This window comes from Nymphaea colorata, chromosome 14 (genome assembly GCF_008831285.2).
Source record: "Nymphaea colorata isolate Beijing-Zhang1983 chromosome 14, ASM883128v2, whole genome shotgun sequence".
Lineage (NCBI taxonomy): Eukaryota > Viridiplantae > Streptophyta > Magnoliopsida > Nymphaeales > Nymphaeaceae > Nymphaea > Nymphaea colorata.
In genome coordinates, this window is record NC_045151.1 from 1,259,849 (window position 1) to 1,281,369 (window position 21,521).

Sequence of the window (21,521 nt, forward strand, 5' to 3'; positions counted from 1 at the left end):
GATATTTGTTTAAAAATAAATCTAACTCAAATCTATATCTGAATGTGATCGGATATTTATGTTCTCTGAATCTAAATCCAATTGGATATCATTTCTCACATCTGAATTCGATCTAATTTTTGAATCGGATATTAAATTTTCTTTTATATCTAATTTTTTTGAGAAAAGTTTGGTCAGACATTCGATCCCAATAGGATGTATTAACATCCATACTTGTCCCTTCAAATATGAAAGCTACTTTTTTGTTTCAAAGTGTTACCTACCTCTGCTACGCTTCAACTTACCTATTAGTTGCGTTTTTTTTACAATATAAAAAATTGACTCTTTGAAAATTTAAAACGTAGTCTCCCTTAAAAATAAGGGGAACTAAGAATTCTTCCCCTGCATAAAAATTGGTCGCTCCCTCCCCGTAGACTGTAGGGAATCTAATGCTCAAGTCAACTTAATAACTTGTTGTGAGACTGTCTTTACCAGCGTCACAATGAGATCATGTTGCTGATACAGATGTCAGCAAAATGTACAATTCGCTGCTATTTTTTTTTTTAATAGATCCTCCTGTCCTCAAAATGAAGCCACTCTTCATTCTTCTCAAACTAAGTCTCGCCTTCAAATGATTAATATACCGACTTACCTTCATGCATTTATAACTAAACAAAAATAATTTTAGGCGAGCGGAAGGAAATCCTACTACCTAAGTAGAGGTTGATGTTTTAGAGTGGTACTCCTTGTATGTTTCAATTTGCATATTAGTACCCTTCTATAGAAAACTGATGTCAATGGATTGGATCCGAATAGACATATCCTAAATTTATCCACTTTTTCAAATATTCACATGTTGATTCGAATTCAAACTCAAATATGGGAAAAGAAAATTCATATCTGAGTCTAAAATTTTATTTCACCATATGAATCTGACACATCCAAATCCGAATTTTGAACCTCATTTGACTGATTTTCAGAATGTAAGGGTATTAGATATAGGATATTTGTTTAAAAATAAGTCCAACCTGAACTCATATCTGAATCCTATTATATATTTATGTATATCCAAATTCTATACGGATCTGATCGGATGTCATTTCTTAAATCTAAATCCGATCTGATTCTTTAATCTAATATTAAATTTCATTCCACATCCTATGTTTTCAAAACAGTTTGGTCGCATAACCAATCTAAATTTCATGTATTGGCATCCTTATCTCTGCTGATACAAGTTTTTGGTTGTCATGCTTCACATATTCAATTGGCAATTGCTCTCCACATTGTATTATTGAAAGGCAACATTCTGAGTTTAACTTTGGACGTTGGTGTAAAATGACTCTGGCCATTTAGGCGCCCATCTGTCGAAATTGTCTCCATGGAAAGTAAGGATGGTGGGTATCGGCAGCCTCGCATGGGCCCTCGCTCTGCCTCAAAATTTAAAAAAAAAAAAATTACATTTAAAATTTTAAAAAATTTTGCTATAAAAATTTTGAAAAATGTATTTCGGCCCTAATCAAATTTTAAAAACTTTAATTTGCCCCCTTCTAGCCTGCCTGTGGGTATCGGACAGGGGCGTGGGCACCATACTCTTTTCCTAAAAGCTTTATTTGTGGAAACTAAATTTTTTAATGGGTAATGGGATTTTGTTTATTTATTTTGGATGACATACTCAAAGCTTGGTTTTTCTGAATAACTCAAAAGGAGGTCAGGCTTTTGATTCCTTTTACAAAACAGGGTTTTGTCTAAATTAAGTTTTCTTTAAACCCGGTTTTGATGGCAACCAATCATTGTAATGGTCAATGCCATCAGTATCAACCAATTCTCGGTTGCGAATTGACTACATGCTTAACTATTTTTAAAATATGAGACAATAGAAGTTGATCAGTTATACCAATTGATATATATATATATGACTGCTTTCTTGACAGCCGAGGTCCACTCTCTCTTTTTTTGAGTTTGTGGTGTGAGAAATTTTTCTTCACAGCACTTCTAACCAATTTTTTATTAGAATTTGTCTGAATTTGCTTATTCAAATTGAAACGACTGGTCAACTTGCAAGGTGCACATTTTAAACTATTTTAGGAGTTTTAACTAAATCTTGTAGTTTTTTTTTTAATTTACTCTAAAAGTAAACTCTTTAATCATTTTTGCTAATTCACTGATCAATTCAATTGAATCGTTAAATACGCCAATTCACCAAATTGGCAGTTTGGTTCATTCAATTCCGAGTTGATTTTCCCATTACTGACATAAAGTCATTCGAGTCATGCTAAGATACATTTGTTGCGGGTTAGCCGATGCCCAACCACAACCCTAACAATGCACAAGGACATTCCCTTCTTTTTTTCAAATGTATTTTGGTTGTTTTTTTTTTCATTTTGTTTTTATAAATTGAACTTTTTTAATTGTTTTAAGGGCATTTTGGTCATTTTAGCACCCGAGCATGTCCATTCATCGGCGCCACTGCTATGTGGTGTGCCAGTAAATGTACTTTATTTACATATAAAAACTTCTTTAATTTTTAATTTTGTACGAACGAGTGCTCCTTAAAATTTGGAATTTAAACTTAGAGTGCCCCTTAACTAGAAATGTCTGGCTCTACCACCGACACAATATACAATTTTTCATTGAGGAACTAATGCTACATACGGCAGAAGGTGGATCGTATCGTATTTTTGTGATGTGACATACGGTAGAAGGTGCATCGTATCGTATGTGTTCCTATGAACTCTTATGTGATGGTTTTGAGAAATGAACCACCTAATTCCTTTATTTCATTTTTACCTCCCATATCCATCTCGTAAGTACTAAGTTCAAGAAGATTAATTTTAGGTTTGACATGGCAATGCCCAAGGTGATTGAGAAATCGATCTCCATACTATCAGATGGTGGGCTTAGGGGCGGAGCCATGGTAGGCCCCCAAGGGCCATGACCCCAAATTAAAAAAAAAAATCACATGTAAATTTTTAAAAAATTTTGAAAAATGATATTTTGGACCGGGTCAAAATTTAGAAACTTTAATTCGACCCCTTCATAAAAAGTTTACCACTGGTGTGTTTGGCATGGGGATGTGACGTGCACAATAATTATTTCAATTAAATCCTTCCTCTCAGATCATGCTCTAGTAGGTCTTTTTCATGGATCTCAACCCAAGATAGCGGCATGTGGGAAAAGAATGACAGCTGCAGCTCTGGCCAGGGGCTCAAGGGCGTTGGCCTCAACTCAAGAAAAAAAAAATACATTTAAATTTAAAAAATTTACTTATTTTTTATAAAATTTTGAAAAATGATATTTGGGTTCCCATCAAAATTTAAAAACATCAATTCAGGCCCCCTCATAAAAAAACTTTTGGCTCCACCTCTGGCTTTGGCAGCAAGATTCCTTTTCAGGACCAGCTGTGATGGCATTGTCTGCCATAGCCGTGGGGTTGAGAAACTCGTTACTAAAGTTTTGCTATTGTGCAGGTGAGAACATAAGCAGCAGCAGGCAAATTCTGATGGATTGTCTTTGAGCATGCAACTGTAAATTTGTGTGCATCCGTAGACGTAATCTAGTTCACCACCACTAACAATAGTCCTCCAAATTAGAATCTTAATTCAGGACCTGCACATTTAATCTATTCTATCCCTTTGACCAGAGACATTTTACTTGGCAAGTGCAACTGCTCATATTCGTGGACATGCAACTATGGAGGAATAAATGAGAGGAGATGTTTACACATGCACGCATGCTTGTACTTTAGCTTTAACGAAAACCAGTTATCAGTTAATACAGATCAGTTGAAGATAATGACATCAAGTTATGTCGTCTTATTAGCATATCCTTTTCTAGTAGTCAATCTTCTGTCCATTTCAAAACATCACTCGTCAATATTTGGAATTTTCTATGCAGGCAGCTCTTCCTCAAGGAAATAGTTACCATTTGTATTTGCTAAAGAATACAATCTCAAAGCCAATATTTTGAGCACTGGGAAAGTAATATTTTGCACCGAAACTCCACTGAAGTTCATATATTGAACGCCAAATTATATTTCTGATGTAAGGTAATTGTTGGCATGCTTATTTTTTTGCCTATAACATTGGCCTACTGCATCCTCTTGGATTTCTGAATCACTGCAAAGCAAGAGGGAAAGGCAAGGCTTTTCTATAACTACAGGAACAACAATTTTTCAGCGGATATGAGAACAAGTTCAATGATTCAAGGAAACATAGCTGAAAAAAATAAGATATCATTAGTTCTGGAAATCAATGTATCCAATTTATCTTGTTTTGTAGACATAGGTCAACGAAAAGTACCAAATAAAACTGCACTTCCTACGTATATGATTCTAAACTAGATGTGTCCTGCCAACTTAACCACCAATTTGACACATAAAACAAAAGAAAAAACTGGGCAGATCAAACCAGCAAAACATCATTTACCTAGTAAGCACTAGTTAAATGCTGTTACACCGGGAGCAGTACCTGTACCATTCCGGTATGGGTGCCGATGCGCAACTGGGTGTGGCTTGGATATTTGCTTGACCGTACATGTATCTGGTATTTTTCAGATTCGGTCAAAGTTGATTTGAGTCCAAAAATATCTTTAAATTAGGGCTTTTGTTTTTACTTTTAAACAAAACACAGAACCCTCAACTTTTGTCAAAGGTTCTTTGTATTACCCACAGCAGCAGTGCAGTGGAGTTCTCCGGCGATGTTGGCTGCTCTATGTACTGTTTCCAGCAGTTTTCGATGAGAGGAAAGCTACTGTTGTTCAGCGACTTCTCCGTGGACTGAGTTGGTCATTTTTTGTTGAAGTTTCATATTTAAGGCCTTTTTTTCTTTTGGCAGTCTCTCGTCCAGCAGTCTAATTATTTACTTTCGGCGACAGGTTTAGAATCGTTTGCCCTTCTTCTATGTCCTGCATCAACTATTCTTTTTTTTTTTCTTCTTCAAAAATTATATTGTCTACCCTTTCTCTTTTACATTTATATGTAACCATTTTTTTTTTCCAAATAACCGTGCATCCGTGCATGCTCCCATGTTATTTTATGTAACTGACCCATTCCATTTCAGCATTTAGCACTTAGATTCCAGTTCCATAATGCTGAGTCGTGATTCGTATTTGACTGTCTAAGGGGCTGCTCAGTTGTGTGGTAGATGATTTTCCTTATTCAATTGCAACTTTGCAATATATGCAGCAGATGACTTTGAGATTGATATGTATTTTGTCCATATGCTTAAAGTTTTTCATACTTAGAGTTTTTCATAGGTTTCTTAAACACACTGCTAAAAAAGCAGTTGGTATATATTTTATGTGTTGTTTATGTGCTAAGTTGTTTACATATATATATATATATATATATATATATATATATATATATATATATGCACGGTCTTACCTGTGTTGGCACTTGTGCCCATACCTATGTGAGATAGGTTGAATGACAAAGTATGCTTCAGGAAACCTTTGAAGTGTTAAACAAGAGCAGATTTTTTATCATATTCCTGCGAAAGTGTAGTTTGATACAGATGCACTTATATAGCTATACTACAATCTCAAATCAAGCTCATGAATCACCCCATTTTTACAAAAGCATTCTTTTCCCTGTATCTGTACATGCATCATTTTGTAAGCTTCTCCCATGGTTTCTTCTTCAAAGTTGAACAAAGCCTAATGGCAGCAGCAAGAATCAAAAGCACCAGCTATGCAGACCTCTGATAGAACAGGATGCTGATGGTGGATGAGTCTCCCTCTTAATGCACAAACCTCTCAAATTACAAGCTTCTAGATATTCATTCTTCCAACCCTCCCTTAGCTCTGCGGAGTCTCTGTACCACTGTCTGAAACAGTCATACAATTGTTAATAGAAATTCATTTTTCCTCAAAATAATAAAGTTATTTAATAAAAATGAACACAAAAACAATTTGCCGTATAGGTCAACTACATATTTATTTTTTGTTTCTTCAAAGATGTTGAGGGTGTCTCTTGCCTCAATTATTCCCAATGAAATATGTGTGCATGGCTTGAATGTGCTTATGCAGCTCAGGTATGATGAAACAGGTGTCCAGTTACTCAGCATTCTATTTCTCTGAATAGAATGTCAGGGTACCTTCCCTCAACAAACCAGTAGGCATTGCTTGAAAGTCATGTGGATGTGCGGTAACCCTTAGTCCAGATTCAGTTCAACATGGCAAAAGGTCCTAGTAAGATTAAGATTGAACTAAAAACAGGACTTATAAATCCTCAGCTCAAAGCTTCAAAGCTGGTGACTCAGCTCTACCTAGGAGCCAGAGATTGCAACATTATCCTGCAAGTGGAATCATTGTTTTTTTCATTTTTTCCTTGTTACTGAGCAAACAAAGGGACATATGCTGATTTAAAGCTTATATCCTTTAGCTAAAAATGACTTAGTGGTAGGGCAACATTCATCCAACTGAAACAGCAACACTACAATACAGAAACAGACGCCAGAAAAAAACAATGTACTGCTCTCAATTCTCCACTTTACATGGGAGACAAGTTCATTTGCCAAAATCTGAAGCATGGTGGTTCTTTGTACTAAAGTTACCACTTTTAGTTATTTTCTTTGCTAATCAGTCAGACAACGAAGAATGATGAAAAAACACATCGAACCCTTCCTGCTGAAAAGCACAAAATGAATACATTCAATCAGAATCTACACAGTTAGACAAAGTATAAATTTTCCCAGATAAACAGTCCAAGATGATGATACTTGAATTATAGGATCATAATCATAAGTGTCAGACTCAGCAATGGCATAGGGTTTCTGATAAATCTCAGGTAAATATTGGGATTTTCAAAATCATGAAAACAAAAAAAGGTAAAATTTATTCACTTAGCTAATGAACCCAAGTACAATAAAAGAACATTATTTTGTGAAGTTTTAACTGCAGATAACTAGGCCTCAGAGAGCTGAAATGATATTGACAACCACACAATGAAAATGTTGACATATATTCCAAAATTTCTAAATCCTCTCCTTTTCATGCTACAATGGTAATACTATCGAAATATCCTGAGATATGTGACCATGATCACCACCTGAATCAGATGCAATAGAACTAGCAGAAATCAAAAGGTACTGCATCCAATTAGAAAAGCATTTGCTTCATCACATGTTTCGAAGAATACAACCACTCTTGACATACAAGAGAGGACATACCTCTTACATATGATTAATGACAAGCATCGACTAAGAACAACACATGTAGGAATACAAAAAGGTCCTGAATCAGCCAATCAGGCCATTTTATGAGCCAATTTTGATACTCACCTAAGTGGACACTGGCTACCTGGTAATATTATTGTGCAGAAAATGTCATTGAATCCAAATATTTTGCTTATAAGAGGCTTCCGTTTAAATATTCATTTATTGGAATATCAACTAGATTCAGACGAAAAAGCCCATAAAAACGTCTATTAGGGTCAGGTATTGGAGAGCAACCAAATAATTGGCAAGGCAATCCTAAACACCACACAACAGCGTCCACAAACTTCTTAACTGGATTCAAAACCAAACGCCGAACCCTCTGGTTTACACTCAAACCCATTAATCACATTACATAGTTGATAGATCACATATGGGCAGACGAAGCAACTGACCAGAGAAAAAAAACTAACTTTTATGAGTTGCCAAACTCCAAAGGAAACAACAGTTGTTGAATATTCTGTAACGGCTACTCAAAACTGTCTCAAGTGCTCGGCATGGCAGATTTCCCCGCACCCAAAGCCGAACTCCAGTTCGTGTCCAAAAGTCTACATACCGGAAGAACTGGTACTAGCACGCACGAGTATTATCAGCTCCAGGAAACTTCTCATAATCATCAATATGGCGTTAAACCGCCATGGCCACCTTGAGATGTTTACTTTCTACCCCCTTTTAAGACTTAAGAGTATCCGTGTGCGCCTGCAGCCGACTTCGTTTCGACCGCAAAAAACTATGAAAGAGTACGCACGCTCACGAGCATATCTCCTTCAAGACTTCTCAAAAACATTTACGGCGCTAAATTATCTCCATTTTCGGATGTTAGAGGTTTCGTTTCTCTCACCTAGAAACATAACAAACATGTAAGGAGAAATACGTATATGCTCATATGAGCCTAAATTCTAAGCGTTTACGATTTACAATGATGATGAAATAGTTGCTTTTTCCAATTCCCGTGCACGCGAGGGAATATACATTCCAATATGCCTCTATTTTTATCAATTCAAAGAAAGAAAGGATAAGTTTCTGACTGCAAGAGACGGGTACTCTAATCTAGCTAACAAATTGTTGGTAGGACTCAAAAACAGACCGCCAACGTCAAAATTTAGTTGGGCAACAGGAAAGAAAGAGAAATCGCCAATTGAACCGCGTCCAACTTTCATTGTGAAAGTTCCCCTCGAAGTCCCATGTTCATGAAAGCCATGGCATCCAAAAACGCTAACTGTAAGACGTAAAATGATGTTCTGAGGGAAATTAGCAAACACAGCAGATAAAGAAGAAGGAGGTGTAGTTCAGACAGAGCTGTAATGTATAAAAAATTTTCCGCAAAGTAAAATGGTACTTGCAAACGAGGGAGCAATGGAGGAGATCAACGCAGTCGAGCTGGCAAAAGATCCGATTGATGACGTCCTTGGGAGATCGAAGCGCAGGAGGCAACGCAACGCTTTTCTTTTCTTCCTTCCCCCCTCTTTCCACCATCTCCTCCTTTCTCTCTCTCTCTCTCTCTCTTGTTTGTCAATGCCTCGCCGTCCTCCTTCCCAGATACCCAGTGAGGGCCGGAGCGAACCAGTAATCCTGAACCGGTCAAAGGCTTGATGAATCGGACACAGAGTATGGCCAAAGCAGCTGGGATGTCAACTCATCATATTGTGTCTTGTTTTATACTTGTTGCCATATCGGACCAATCGTATACTAGTTTAATAGGATTAGGAACAGAATTGAATTAGAATATTCAAAATGTGAAACCATGTCTGAAGTTTTAACATATAATTATATTAAGATGCAATTCACAATTACATGCTAGGGGATCAAAACTTTCTTGTTGAATATAAATACATAGATTTTGAATTTGAACCAACTACTGAACTATATCCTACGCATTAACGTCCCTATATATATATACATATGTGTGTGTGTGTGTGTGTGTGAAATACTTAAATTCCGTTAAAATCACGAAGCTTTAGGAAGCATCAGGGAGGATTGTTTTGAAATTGCTTTTCTCCAGCGTTATGTACAATGGAGAACGACTTCATTTTTGTAATAGAACTGCTCTATTATCATTTTAAGAAAAGGTATTCGCAGAATGGGCAGTTTTTGCTATGCAAGATTTACTCTAATCATGAAATAGTAGTTTCAATGTCGGATGAACTTACCACAATTCTTGGACAGATTCATAGAAACTCCACTTGCTGCCAAAGGACAATTTAGAACATGTTTGGCAACTGTAAATCTTGGGATAGATTCCTAGACCCAAATAACACAATGTGTTTATGAATTTACCTCAACTTGAGACAGATTTATAGGACAGTAATAACTTGTTACTGTTACGAAATGGATCCTCAAGAGACAAAACAAGAATAAACTGGCGCTAAATCAATGATTTAAAAATCACAGCATTCAAAGTCTCGAGATTGCGTGAGTAACGATCAAAGCTCTGAATCCCGTTACAACCAAGGAATCCAGTCAAGCCTTGAATGTGTGCTGTTCTGAGAAGTTTGGTTTCTTTCAACTAAGCTCTATTTATCATGTGCTCTGCAATTATGAATTTCATAGAGATATCAGATATCAAGTGTATATGCCTAATAATCTGTTTACCTGAATGTTTATGTGCTAGCTTTGCCAACAAATGGGATTGTGAACATAACATTGCCTTGATTAGTTGTTGCTTCATGTGCCCTCAAAAGAAGATTATCTTCAATGTTTGCTCAATGCTTGAAGTTTCAGAGAAAGAATTGCAGCACATGAAAGAAAAATTGCCAAACCAATATCTCATGTTCATGTTTGTGGCTGATTTTAGCCGTAATTTGGTTTACTGGATGGAAAAAGAAATGATTTCACCCAAACGCTCCAAAAACGCCATTTTGGAGAGTCCTGAAGTGCTGTCTTAGGTTTTTATTCATATCTAAACATATTAAACTCTCATTCCTAGCGCACTAAATTATTGAAATCCAAATTGTTGAAGAGAGAGCGAAAGACCTCAAAGATAGTTGGCAAACTGGAAAATCAAGCTTGGAACTGGGTCAGCCAGGCGGTGGGTTGCCTTGATTACTCAGCCGAATCAAGTACTAAGAATTGACATGTAATCCATGTAGCTCTCTCTTTCTTTTTAATTTTTCTCCAAAAATCTAATATTAACTACTCAATGCTTAAAAACTTGCTGAAATCATTAAATATATAAAAATTTTTATATGTTCTCTCTGGTTTTGGGAGGTCAATATGGCCGGACGCATCAAAGAAAGAAAGAGAGAAAGAGATCAAAGACCAAGCTGGTATGAGGTTTTCGGTTTAGGGTTGCCGGCCAAAATCCTCAACAAATGATAATATATATATATATATATATATATATATATATATATATATATATATATATAAAAAGAGAGAGAGAAGGTGGGGAGAGAGAGAGACCCAACTAATTCAGCGTCCTCATCCCTGTTTTTGGTCGAAGAAGAAAGAAAGACACATGCATGTAATTTCAGAAAGAAATTTGGACCACACCTAAAGAAAGCCTAAGCAACAAACAAAAAAAGAAAAAGTGACGCGAGTGTACGCCCTCAACGGAATGACATATTTTTCCCTGTCAGTTTAACAGAGTTGATTTGACATTTGTTGCGGTGAGCGTGGATCGAACACGCGACCTTCAGATCTTCAGTCTGACGCTCTCCCAACTGAGCTATCCCCGCTAGATGAAATCGAATGGCATGATTAAGTTTCTGATCAAAACCTTTTATGTTCTGATTTACGTATTGGATTTTCAGTTACCAGTTTCCCTTAAGCTCGTTCAGACAGAAATGGGAGAATGGATTTAATTTTTTGATTTGTTCATATCAAGAAAACACTATGTAAAATAATTTGAAATAGGAAAGTAAGTGAATTATGAAATATCAATGTTCTTGTCGTCCTCTTCCAAAATTCGCAATGGGCCGATGTGATAAAAGTCGGCTCAGCGTTTAGTGCGCACGAAGGGGCATGTGTGGGCAGTTGCTCACACAGTTCAACATATTTTTATTTATTTTCACATAGTTGGTTTTCCAGAATTTTTTTTGTTCCTATATGTGTGCCCCTTATTTGCTTAGTGTCCAATCTATCTATTATGTTTTTAATATTTTTTTAAATGAGTGGTCCTACCCAAAAAAAAAAAAAAAAAATCCGATTCTGCCTCTGCCCAAGAGTTATTTCGTCTAGAGTAGGGGACATAACCGGGTTAGATTTGGAAGTTTCAAGGAATTAAATTTGAGTTTGAAGTTGGATTAGCGGCAATATTAAGACTTTTTCCGAGGATTTTGTGGCCATTCAATTTAATAAACACAAATATAAAGATAAAATGATCATATATTCTACGGGGACAATGAACAAGCTGCCCGAGTGCTTTTTTTTTTCGCAAATTAACTGCATGGACAAGATTTTCTTGTTCAAAGGTTCAAGAGTCGACGTGGAATCCATGTTTCTTGATGCATAAGCTTTCTTTGCTTATTAAACTCCTATCAACACGTAAGGAAAAGGCATCATTTTTAACGTTGGTTTCAAGGTTTTCGAACACGGTCAATGACTCCATGAAATGAAGCACTAAAAATGTGGGTATCTTACTATTGAATTAATAAAGTACTGGCTTGAAGTCCACAATTTCTTATTTAAATTGGCGAGTTGAGGTTAGGGGAACCTCTATAATGTTACTTTCAAAAGGCATCTACATTGTTGTATTTTAATTCGCAAAAAAAACGTCATAGGGGTGCTGCGTCTGCGTGTGTGTGCAAGCAACCAGCAACTTCGAGCCGGCGCTCGTGGAGTCGGGAAATCCAATGCCATCCCTCTTCGTTAATCTGCATTTGAGTGCAAATCCAACACTGTCCACGTAACACTGCCAGTCTGCCACCCCACTAGTGCCATGGTGCCACCAACAATGTGGATCGAGATTCAGATCCAAATTCATATCTGGATTCCACATCTATAGTCTCGCTGTACATCTCTGGTGCAGTTCATATCTGATATTTGTAGTAGATGCAAATGCAATGGTGGCAGACGCAGTGGTTTGAAGGTATCTGCTTAAGCAAAAGGATTGATCCCACAACCCAGATAAAAGCCAAAGCCCCATCTTTTTCCTTGCCCCAGGATACCTGATACCATCTTTTTCCTTGGCCCTGATACCAGATACCATCTCAGGTTTGTTTACGAGATAGTGAGATCTCTCCATACATACTTCAACTTGCACATAAAGCGCACTCATGCCCCATGTTTGTACACTTGGAGCCAGTGGTTTAAAGACATTGACTTGTTAGTTGCAAACAGAAGTCATGGACGATGATTCTAGGTACGTTCAGCAGCTCGTTTTCTCGGGGGCACCACTGGAGAGGTGAGAACCTTCATGCTATCTCTTCCCTCAGATAAGGCTCCTCTCCTATATTCGACAAGAAAAACGGCTTCCCGGCTATCGTTCAACCAAACTTAGAACCAAAGGGATTGACTGAGTGGATGTTTGGTCTACAAATCTCAGAAGTCATTTGAGAAGTGATAGTTCAAATCTCATAGCTGTCGAGCCGATGCTAGAAGTGAAAGCGTACAACGTAGGGACGAGAAGGTACAACCCCATGAGGGCCGACGCTAGAGGCGTACAACCCCGTCCGCCTAGACACGCGATATCCATACAAAGGAGCATCCCAACTGCTGTATTACAAATCAGAAAGATTGTAAAGAAACAAGATCAGTAAAGAAACATGAAGGGTACCTTCAAAATACAGCATCAGAATGTCAGAACTTTCAGTGAAAGAAAACTGCGGCAAAAGGCCTAAGATCTCGTTTCAGAGCATTTAAAGTAGAGACCATAGCGACATTAGGAGACCAGCTTTGAAAAGAACCGCATTTAGGTTCCATGGTCTTACCATGGGCAAAATTATTTTGTACATCCCCGAAATTGAACAGTAAAACTCTAATGGTAGCCAAAAAATACCGGTCACATATAAGCCAGAGTTTCAGTTGTAGCTTTATTTTGGGCTCAACCCTGCAAGAGAATCAAGCTACCGTCTCCTTAAAACATTCACGGTTTGAGAGCTAGTGAAAGCCCCACCTTTGCACTCTTCTCTATTGCCCTTGTGTCCACCTCGCCAGAGATTGTGAAGAACGACTTTGGCCTCCACTGATGCTGGATAAGAGCACTAGCTTTGCCATAGTTGTTCAACCGAGCCTTAACCAGCGTCAGAGGGTCCAATGCATGCTGGGTGCCAATCGTTAGGGTGCTCTCATTGTTTGAGAAGCTGTGCGAAAGCTCGGCTCCAACGGCTGTGCTTGTTAGAGGGCTTACACTGTGGAAGTAGGAAGCAACCAAGGTATCCCCCTTGTCATTCCTGCAATCACCATCGAAAGCCACCATTACCGGCAGTTTATGGGCACCGCAGTTACACAATATCATTTGACCCATAAATGAAGCAAGGAAAATGGCACACTAATATCATGAACGGGAGAAAACTGCAGGTAGTCAGTTTCAACTCTCAAGTACCAGATTCTCGACGTAAACAAGATACACTCAACAGTCCATTTTTACCTTCATTCAATCTGGGGTCTGCAGATACTGAAGAGAAATTATTATACCCATGTAACGCCGGAAAATATCTAAAGTAGTTAACTACGCGTAGCAGCTGTTCAATTCAAACAAAAACTTTATAAACCAAACCTAAAGGGATAAATGGACCTCATCCAAGATGGTAACTAGTCACAGAGCAATGAAGACGATCAAATAGAAAGAGTTGTATGGACGCCAGAATCATGCTGAACAAGAATGTGGATGTATACAGCCACTCATTTTGAATAGAAGAGCAGTCACATTAGGTGTTTGTAAATAGTATATGTTATGACATAAACATATGCTGGTAGAGTGTGGCTTGGTACTACCCTCTCGCACATGCCTGCATGTTATCACAAGACACCAAAGACAATCAAGTAGAAAGAATTGTATGGGTGCCAGAACAATGCTGACAAAATTTATATATCAGTGCCCCTTCACTAAAATTTCTGGCTCTGCCATTGCTCATGATGATGTGTACAGTCACTGACTTTAACAGATGAGAAACAGATAAGTTAGCTTTGTACTGCATTCGTACTTGCACACATGCATGTGTGTGCAGACAAAACAGCCTTTGAAACAAAAAGCACTAGGTAAGACTAGACAGTGGTGCAAACAGACCACGTGGTCAAAAGAACTAGGTAAACCTACGGACTGGACTTCCAGAAAAGGACTAGGCAGCAATTAGGTGGGAGCCTAGGCAGGCCAAAAAAAGCGACACAAAGAAAGAGAAGGAAGAAGAGGAAGAACAAGGACAAAAAGAAGAGGAAGAAAAGCAGAAGAAAAACAAAAATTGGCCACTCGGTATTACAGCCTATTTGAATATGTGACCACCCAGACATGAGGAGCACGTAGGCAGACAGCTAGCAACACTTTTGGCTGTATAGCAAGCATCAAAACTGAAATGCACAAAAATAATGACCAAAGGAAACACCATAGATTCTTATGGTAATGGTGAACGCTAACTATGAATAAGACTGGGCGTCGGGCTGGGCCGCCGCCGGCCCGACCCGGTATGGGCCGGGAAAATTCCGGCCCGGGCCCGACAGCCAGGCCCGGGTCGGCCCGTTTAGGCCCGGTAAGTTAAAAATATATATAAATATTTTTAAATTTTTCTGTTTTAATAATATTTTTTTATTCTTAATAAATACATTTTATATTAAAAAATGTTATTTTATAATTAAAAAATATTTTTTAATTTAAATGGGCCGGGCAGGGCCCGGCCCGAAACGAGACCCGGGACGGCCGGGCCGGCGCAGCCCGATACCCACCCTTAACTATGAAACATAATGTATCTTAATGAGAAGGATTAGTGCTGAAATGGAAATTAGGTCTTCCAGATTAACCATCCTATCCTACAGACATGGCCAACCATTACTGTCACACTTAACCAGCTCAACCATGTCATATGGTCAACTTAGGCTGGTTTCCCCAGGTGTTCAAAGAAACCATAAAAGAAAACAAGAAAATCATGGGCATCTTTAAATCCCTGGCACATCTGTAAGCACAATCAAATACTGATAGTTGAAAAGGAATGTAGCATCCCTAGATTTTCATGGATCAACCAAAACACTCCTGAGCTGATGCTGCAAACAGTGGGGTGCTCAGTTGTAAAAGGAAAATGGCTTTGCATGCACATATGTGAACCTAGTGAGATGTTTTAGCATGAGATCTATGGTTTCATACTAGGGAACAAAAACAAGCTCCAATTAGGGCCATAATATTTCCTATTCCTAACTGATCTTACCTATGTGACACAGGTGCACATGCAGCAAACAACAAAATTAGTTTAAAGCTACAATTCCACCAATGATTCACTCAAAAAAAAAAAAAAACAAGTCATGTCAACTCGGGTGCAGCAACTTTTTTGAAGAGTCCATGATACTTAGTAACCTATCTTTTCTTCGGAATGACCTTTCAGGTGCAGAGAGTCAACCTATGACTGGATTGACAAAATGACCTTTCAGGTTAATAAATTCTTCAAAAGGAATATTTATGGAGACTTCATTAGACAAAAACAATCAACAGCCCAAGCCACAATTACGGCCATTAAAAACATAGCAATATACACTTACTTCCATAAATCATTGTCTACCAAATCTGTCACAATGAATTAAAAAACAAGGATCCCCATTTCACCAAGTGTACCTATCAAAACTAACAAGTTCACTAACTGCTCTTTGGAATACCAAAGTTTGAGAGTTCATAATTGTGTTTGATAAGGTTCAGGATGCTGAAGTAGCATTAAAGGTTTAGAATTGTTATCCAGATGCACAATTCTAATGCATAGAGCATAAGGAGAGTTGCAAAATTCATATCTAAAAATTCAAGGAGAGAAGCAATAATGAAAAAGCCCACTTACAAGTTCAAGGAAGCAATCAGGTCTGCATTTGAGTAGCTCAATCCAGCATTGTACATGGTGAAATTCCCTGTTGCAGTATCAAATGCAACATCGGTGCCAAGAGCAACAGCACTGCTTCCAAGAACACCAGAGAATTTAACGATAGGATTTGCAGTCAGGCCAATGCTTGTGCTAATCCCCGCATGGTCATGAAAATACTGGAGTTCAACCTGTGTTGACAGAACATATCATAAAGAAACAATCATAATCATCATACAACAGACAAAGCAATAGATATAAATAGACCAAATCCTTTTCCATCATAAAACTAACAAAGGAGTAAAGGATCCGTCTTGCTACCTTGCCAGATTTCTGGTCGGGAACAACAAAGCTAAAGATAGTTTTGAGTCCTGGTGCTGGCTCATCAACAGTTACAGTTGTAAAAAGCTGGCAAAGACAAATATATCAGCAGGCTGTCCACAAGTCACAGTTCACAATTTAAACCAAAAATAAATTTAAGGGCATAACTGCATGCTTCATGAGTGAATTCAAAAGTTAGATTTCATTTTCACCTAAAAGCAAATACATCATCTTACTTTTGAGTTTGTGTCGACTTTAATGTCAGTAGTGACATTCCTATTCTTCAGTTGTGTATTGATATCTGCCAACAATAAATCACCCTTCTTCGTCCCTGATGTTGTGATTGCCTGCAAGATGAAAAAATCATCTAATCAAAACATAATGTTGACAAAAGCATCTAAATATGCACACCCATGTATGCCTCACTGAAAGAGGGAGCAAGTGAAATGCTTTAATATTCAATCTAACATCTAAGGTTCTAAAAGCACACCCAAACAGCAGGAAGAAACAATTCAATATATTGCACATAGATTGTTTCACCAAACAGAACTTAGCCATCAGAAGTAGGAGAAAGTTCAGCTTTATCAATTATCAGGTACCCATCAACAAGATGAAGAGTGTCCATTTGCTGAAGTTTCCACACAAGGCATGTTCAACGGTCCTGACCAACCAAAATTGAAGCAACCATGGTGTCCAAATACAGGTACTTTTGTTTTCGATTCCTCTATGCAAACCAGCTCAGTGGCTCTACACAACATGCATCTCAATGCCAGTTCTTTAATCTTGAGGAGATAAGGACAGAGAATTAATGCAGTTCCACTATCCAGACAACTGAATCGCTGCAAATGAGTGACAGAACTATATTCAAATTTTTCTCATTTTAAGCAATGTTGTGTGGCACCAAAAAAAAAATGCTGTCACTTGCCAATAAGGGCCTTGCTTGAGAGGCATCAGATGGGGTGCCCGAAAGGGGAAGTGTCTCAAGATATCCGTCACATTCCTGGGAATGAAGACAACTCCTTTGAAATGTTATTGAATGTGAGTATGTCGCACCCTGATAAAGTAAGTTGGAGTGTCTCAGAAGTACATTTTGAGACACTCCATCCAGCCATTCAAATATGCCTTAAAAGAGAATTTAGGATCAATTAGCATATTTTCATCAATAATTTACCTCAAATTTCATGCTAATGGAGTCAGTAACACATATTTACATGTTTGTGATTACCAATCTCGATCAATACTTATTATTGGCTGCATCACCCTTTATATATTATTTCTCTCAAATCGTTTTCATTCCCTCCTTTTTTTCTTTTCTTCTCCATTTCTTTCATTTCCTATGTCTGAATTCTTCAACTTCTCAGTTTCTCCCTTTTTCCATTTCCTACTTCTTACATTAACCCAACTTATATAGTTATATGTATTTTAGATACACACAACTTCATGTTTTTTGTAACCATATCTTTGTGAAATACTAGGGACCACGAAACAAATACAGTAATAAGATACTAAGATTTTGGTGGCCTCTAGCCTGCGCTGAATTTCAAGTTTGTCACCTTGTATAGGTGGTGGACTGCCTGTGTGCACATATTCATGTGAAAACATGCGACAGTGTCCAGCTTCTTGAACACTCAAACGTAGCCAACGCCAGAACACTCTAACATCCAACACTGATACAGTCAACCATGTTCACATTAAAATCTGCGTAAGATGATAAAAATTGAAAAAGACAAACTACAGAAACCTCGTGAACTTTCCACATCTGATAGCCTGAGATAGACAAGATTTATCTTAGCTTCTACAGCAAATGAAAGGATAAGGAAAGACAAATAGAGAGCGACTTTGGATTGATGTAGAAGCTCAAGTCCCAAGTGAAATGTAACACCAAACTTTCCAAGGACTAACTGGCCAAAGGCATTCAAACAACACAACACAGCACAATTGCTGTGTTCCTTTTCCTCACCCCAAAGCATCAAGAAAAAACAGGAAGGAAACAAACAGCCACATAAACTAACTTTAACAACAAAATTAATCTGATGTTCAATTGTGGCTTTTTAGTCATCAAATTGAAATTCCATCAGAGAAGTAGTCAGAAGATGATCAAAAGATGCCACCATTAAGTGACAAGAAAGAACAGACGTACCGGACTTGGAGATTATGAACCAGCATTTTTTTGAGCTCAAAGAAAAGATATGACCCTCAATAAGAAGCTCACATTCGTAAACAACCAGATCAAAAGCCAAATCTATGAGAAGCACATACCATCCCAGCTTATAAAGCCCTATGTAGTATGTACTAGTTGCACAAAAAAAAAAAGTATTCAGAATTGCAAAACCCTGATTTTTGTGAAACCACATTTGATAAACCAGGCAGCTCAAACTTAAGAGACGGAATTCCTCTCCAGCATGTTCACATGTTGAGTGAAAGGTCGGAGCAGAAATTCAAAACAAAAAAAGGTGAACAACATTAAACACAAAAAGAGAAGCACTACTTAAGGTGTCGACGCACGCTTATAGACCCAACCCAATTGAGAAAAAAATGATAGTTTAAAAGCAGAACTCGACCAAACCAAAAGTTACACATCTATCTAAAACCAAAACCCTAAACCATATCAGATATGCACGCGGTAAGAATGTGCGACAGCAGATATTAACAGCTATATCAAAGACACATAAAAAGCAATATAGGCAAGGCAAAAGAAACCATTCCGTATTATTTAGCTGAAAATGAACCCAACCGGGAAGGTTTGACCTCAGAGCAATCAATCCCCAACGGAATCGCTGCTAAAAACGTAACTGACGGAAGCCATAATGAACAGGAACGGAGAAGTCAACCCAATCCGGAAAGGTTTGACCTCGGAACAATCAGAAACTCCAGACGCTCGAGAACAAAAAGGAAAAACCGTGATTAACAAAACGAAACGGAAACTCGCAGTCCAAATATAACTGAAGGAAGGCACAATCCACACAAAATGGTCCACTAAACAAACTGCAGCTCCTTAAAAAGGCCACATCAGAGCAAACGGAAGTCCAAATAGGAGACCTACCACGCCGTTGGATGTGTAGGTAGTGAGAGTGAATTTATGGTCACTCTGGTAATCCTTGTACAGAAGATCTGGGAAAGAGAACAAAGGAAAAAAGTAAACAAGAGGACCCAAAAACTTGAACTACGAGCCATAGAAGGTCAGAAAATGGTTCTCCTGAAGATCACCTCTGGCTTTCTTCCCAATGTCGGAGTAGAGCCCCGGTCCCTTCACCATTGTTGCCCAGAGAGAGAGACAGAAAGAGTTACGCAGAGGACGAAGATTAGTTTTTCTTCTCTGAGAATGAGAAAGAGAGATAATGACGGAACCCTAGATTTTTAGGGCTCCATGGAGAGGAGACTCCTGGAGAGGGTGGAGGAAGTATCTCAGCCGTTCGATGCAGCTTGGATCCACGACAACTTCTCTGGGCCGTCCATCGCCAGATAGCTCTTCCAACTCTCCGGGTCAGATACTTTACTAGTGTCCCGTTTCGGAGGGAAAAGACAGTCAAAGGCCCAGCCCTCCAACTTCTTGGCGTTGACTCATTAAATGACCGAAATACCCTATCTTTTGAGGAAATTTTCCATCAGGTGGGCCCCACCGGCCACCTGTTGCCGGCGCCGTCTGACAACAATAATAGTTTGTTATCGCTTCACACAAAATAACAAACTCGTTGCCAAACAACTTTAGTTGGATCCAGATAATAACGAACATGCAAATGGGTTGCTTTGCCAATTGTCATTCGAATCCTGTTCTCAAACAGGTCGGATTCAACCTTGGATTAAATTGATTCGGATTTTTTTTTTATTTGAATGAAATAAATGATTGCTTACTTATAATTTTGAATTATGTTTTATGGAGTGACAAAGCTATAAATTTTCATACCTGAGTGACATCAGGATAACAAATTTTAATTTTTAAGTGGGAACCAGTGTGTGAATAATTATATGATCCACAAGTATTAATATAATCGCACACACCAGTCCATGTGTGCTCTTGCCCTTAGTTTTACAGTCATTGCATCGAGGATTGTTGAGTTAATTGATATATGCGTGTTAATTTTTATGGGAAATTTGCTAAGCAATTCATTATATACAATGACTTTTCTTTAGCTATATTTTAAATTTTTATTCATCTAACAACATTCCGCATTCAACAAATTTGGATTTTATATATATATATATATATATATATATATATATATATATATATATATATATATATATATATATATATATATATATATGTATAAGTTTCAGCATTAGATATGATAGCGCTTTTAATAATTGTAGATTTGATAAGTTAATTGGATGTTTGACAATGGTAATGCACTTACTATTATTGTCTCATGAATATCTCCTAAATCCCAACTAGTGTTATTCTTAAATGTGTCATACCATCTCCACAAAGTCATTGAAATTGTTACTTTGAATTATGCTGAACCTCTAAATGAATGTTTATCTATCCAGTTTTGGTTTTTGGATATGACTTAGACCATTCCAACTTATCAAATCCACAATATTAAAAGAGATATGATATCTAATGCTGAAACTTTTATATATATATATAATTTGTTGGATTTCAAATGTTGTCAGATGACTAAATTTTTAAAATTTATAGCTAAAGAAAAGTTGCTTAACATTTTTCCTGAAGAAATTAACACGCATACATTAATTGAGTACACGATGCAATTACCGTAAAACTAGAGGCAAACGTGAGTAGGATGAAATGAAGCTTGAAGAAGTGAGTTTCAAGGTTCAGAATTTCTTACAAGCCAATGGTTCGACTAATGAAGCATTCTGTCTTACCTTTAGATGTCCCTCCATATTCTTTTCTATTGGTTAAGTGTTAGGTTGTTGAACGTCAGGGACGAACTTTTATCCTTTAATTCATAAAATAAAAATGTGTGACACTGATATTTAGTGTTAGGTCCTCTATATATATATATATATGACAACATACAATTGGTGCATCGCTGATGGTTCTCTTAATAACACTTGACACATCTATGTGTGTTTATAAGATATTGAAAAATAAAATGTTAAGAGTTTTGAATAAAGG

At 37.6% G+C, this 21,521-nt stretch overlaps 1 protein-coding gene, 1 long non-coding RNA gene and 1 other non-coding gene across 3 annotated transcripts; all 3 read right to left on the reverse strand.

Moving 5' to 3' along the window:
• Positions 1 to 5,438: 5,438 nt before the first annotated feature.
• Positions 5,439 to 8,744, reverse strand: LOC126409254 (uncharacterized). Its single transcript, XR_007572151.1, has 2 exons — positions 8,533 to 8,744; positions 5,439 to 5,804 (listed from the first exon to the last, which is right to left on the reverse strand). It is a non-coding gene; the product is annotated as an uncharacterized LOC126409254 (long non-coding RNA).
• Positions 8,745 to 10,797: 2,053 nt separating this feature from the next.
• TRNAF-GAA (transfer RNA phenylalanine (anticodon GAA)) lies at positions 10,798 to 10,870 on the reverse strand. The gene has a single exon. It is a non-coding gene; the product is annotated as a tRNA-Phe (tRNA).
• Positions 10,871 to 12,869: 1,999 nt separating this feature from the next.
• On the reverse strand, positions 12,870 to 19,805 carry LOC116267681 (mitochondrial outer membrane protein porin of 36 kDa-like). The gene is made up of 6 exons (XM_031649545.2): positions 19,649 to 19,805; positions 19,485 to 19,552; positions 16,678 to 16,788; positions 16,442 to 16,528; positions 16,103 to 16,311; positions 12,870 to 13,525 (listed from the first exon to the last, which is right to left on the reverse strand). The coding sequence occupies exons 1-6, from the start codon at positions 19,695 to 19,697 to the stop codon at positions 13,219 to 13,221; spliced, it is 831 nt and encodes a 276-aa protein (XP_031505405.1). The 5' UTR covers positions 19,698 to 19,805; the 3' UTR covers positions 12,870 to 13,218.
• Between the last annotated feature and the right edge of the window lie 1,716 nt (positions 19,806 to 21,521).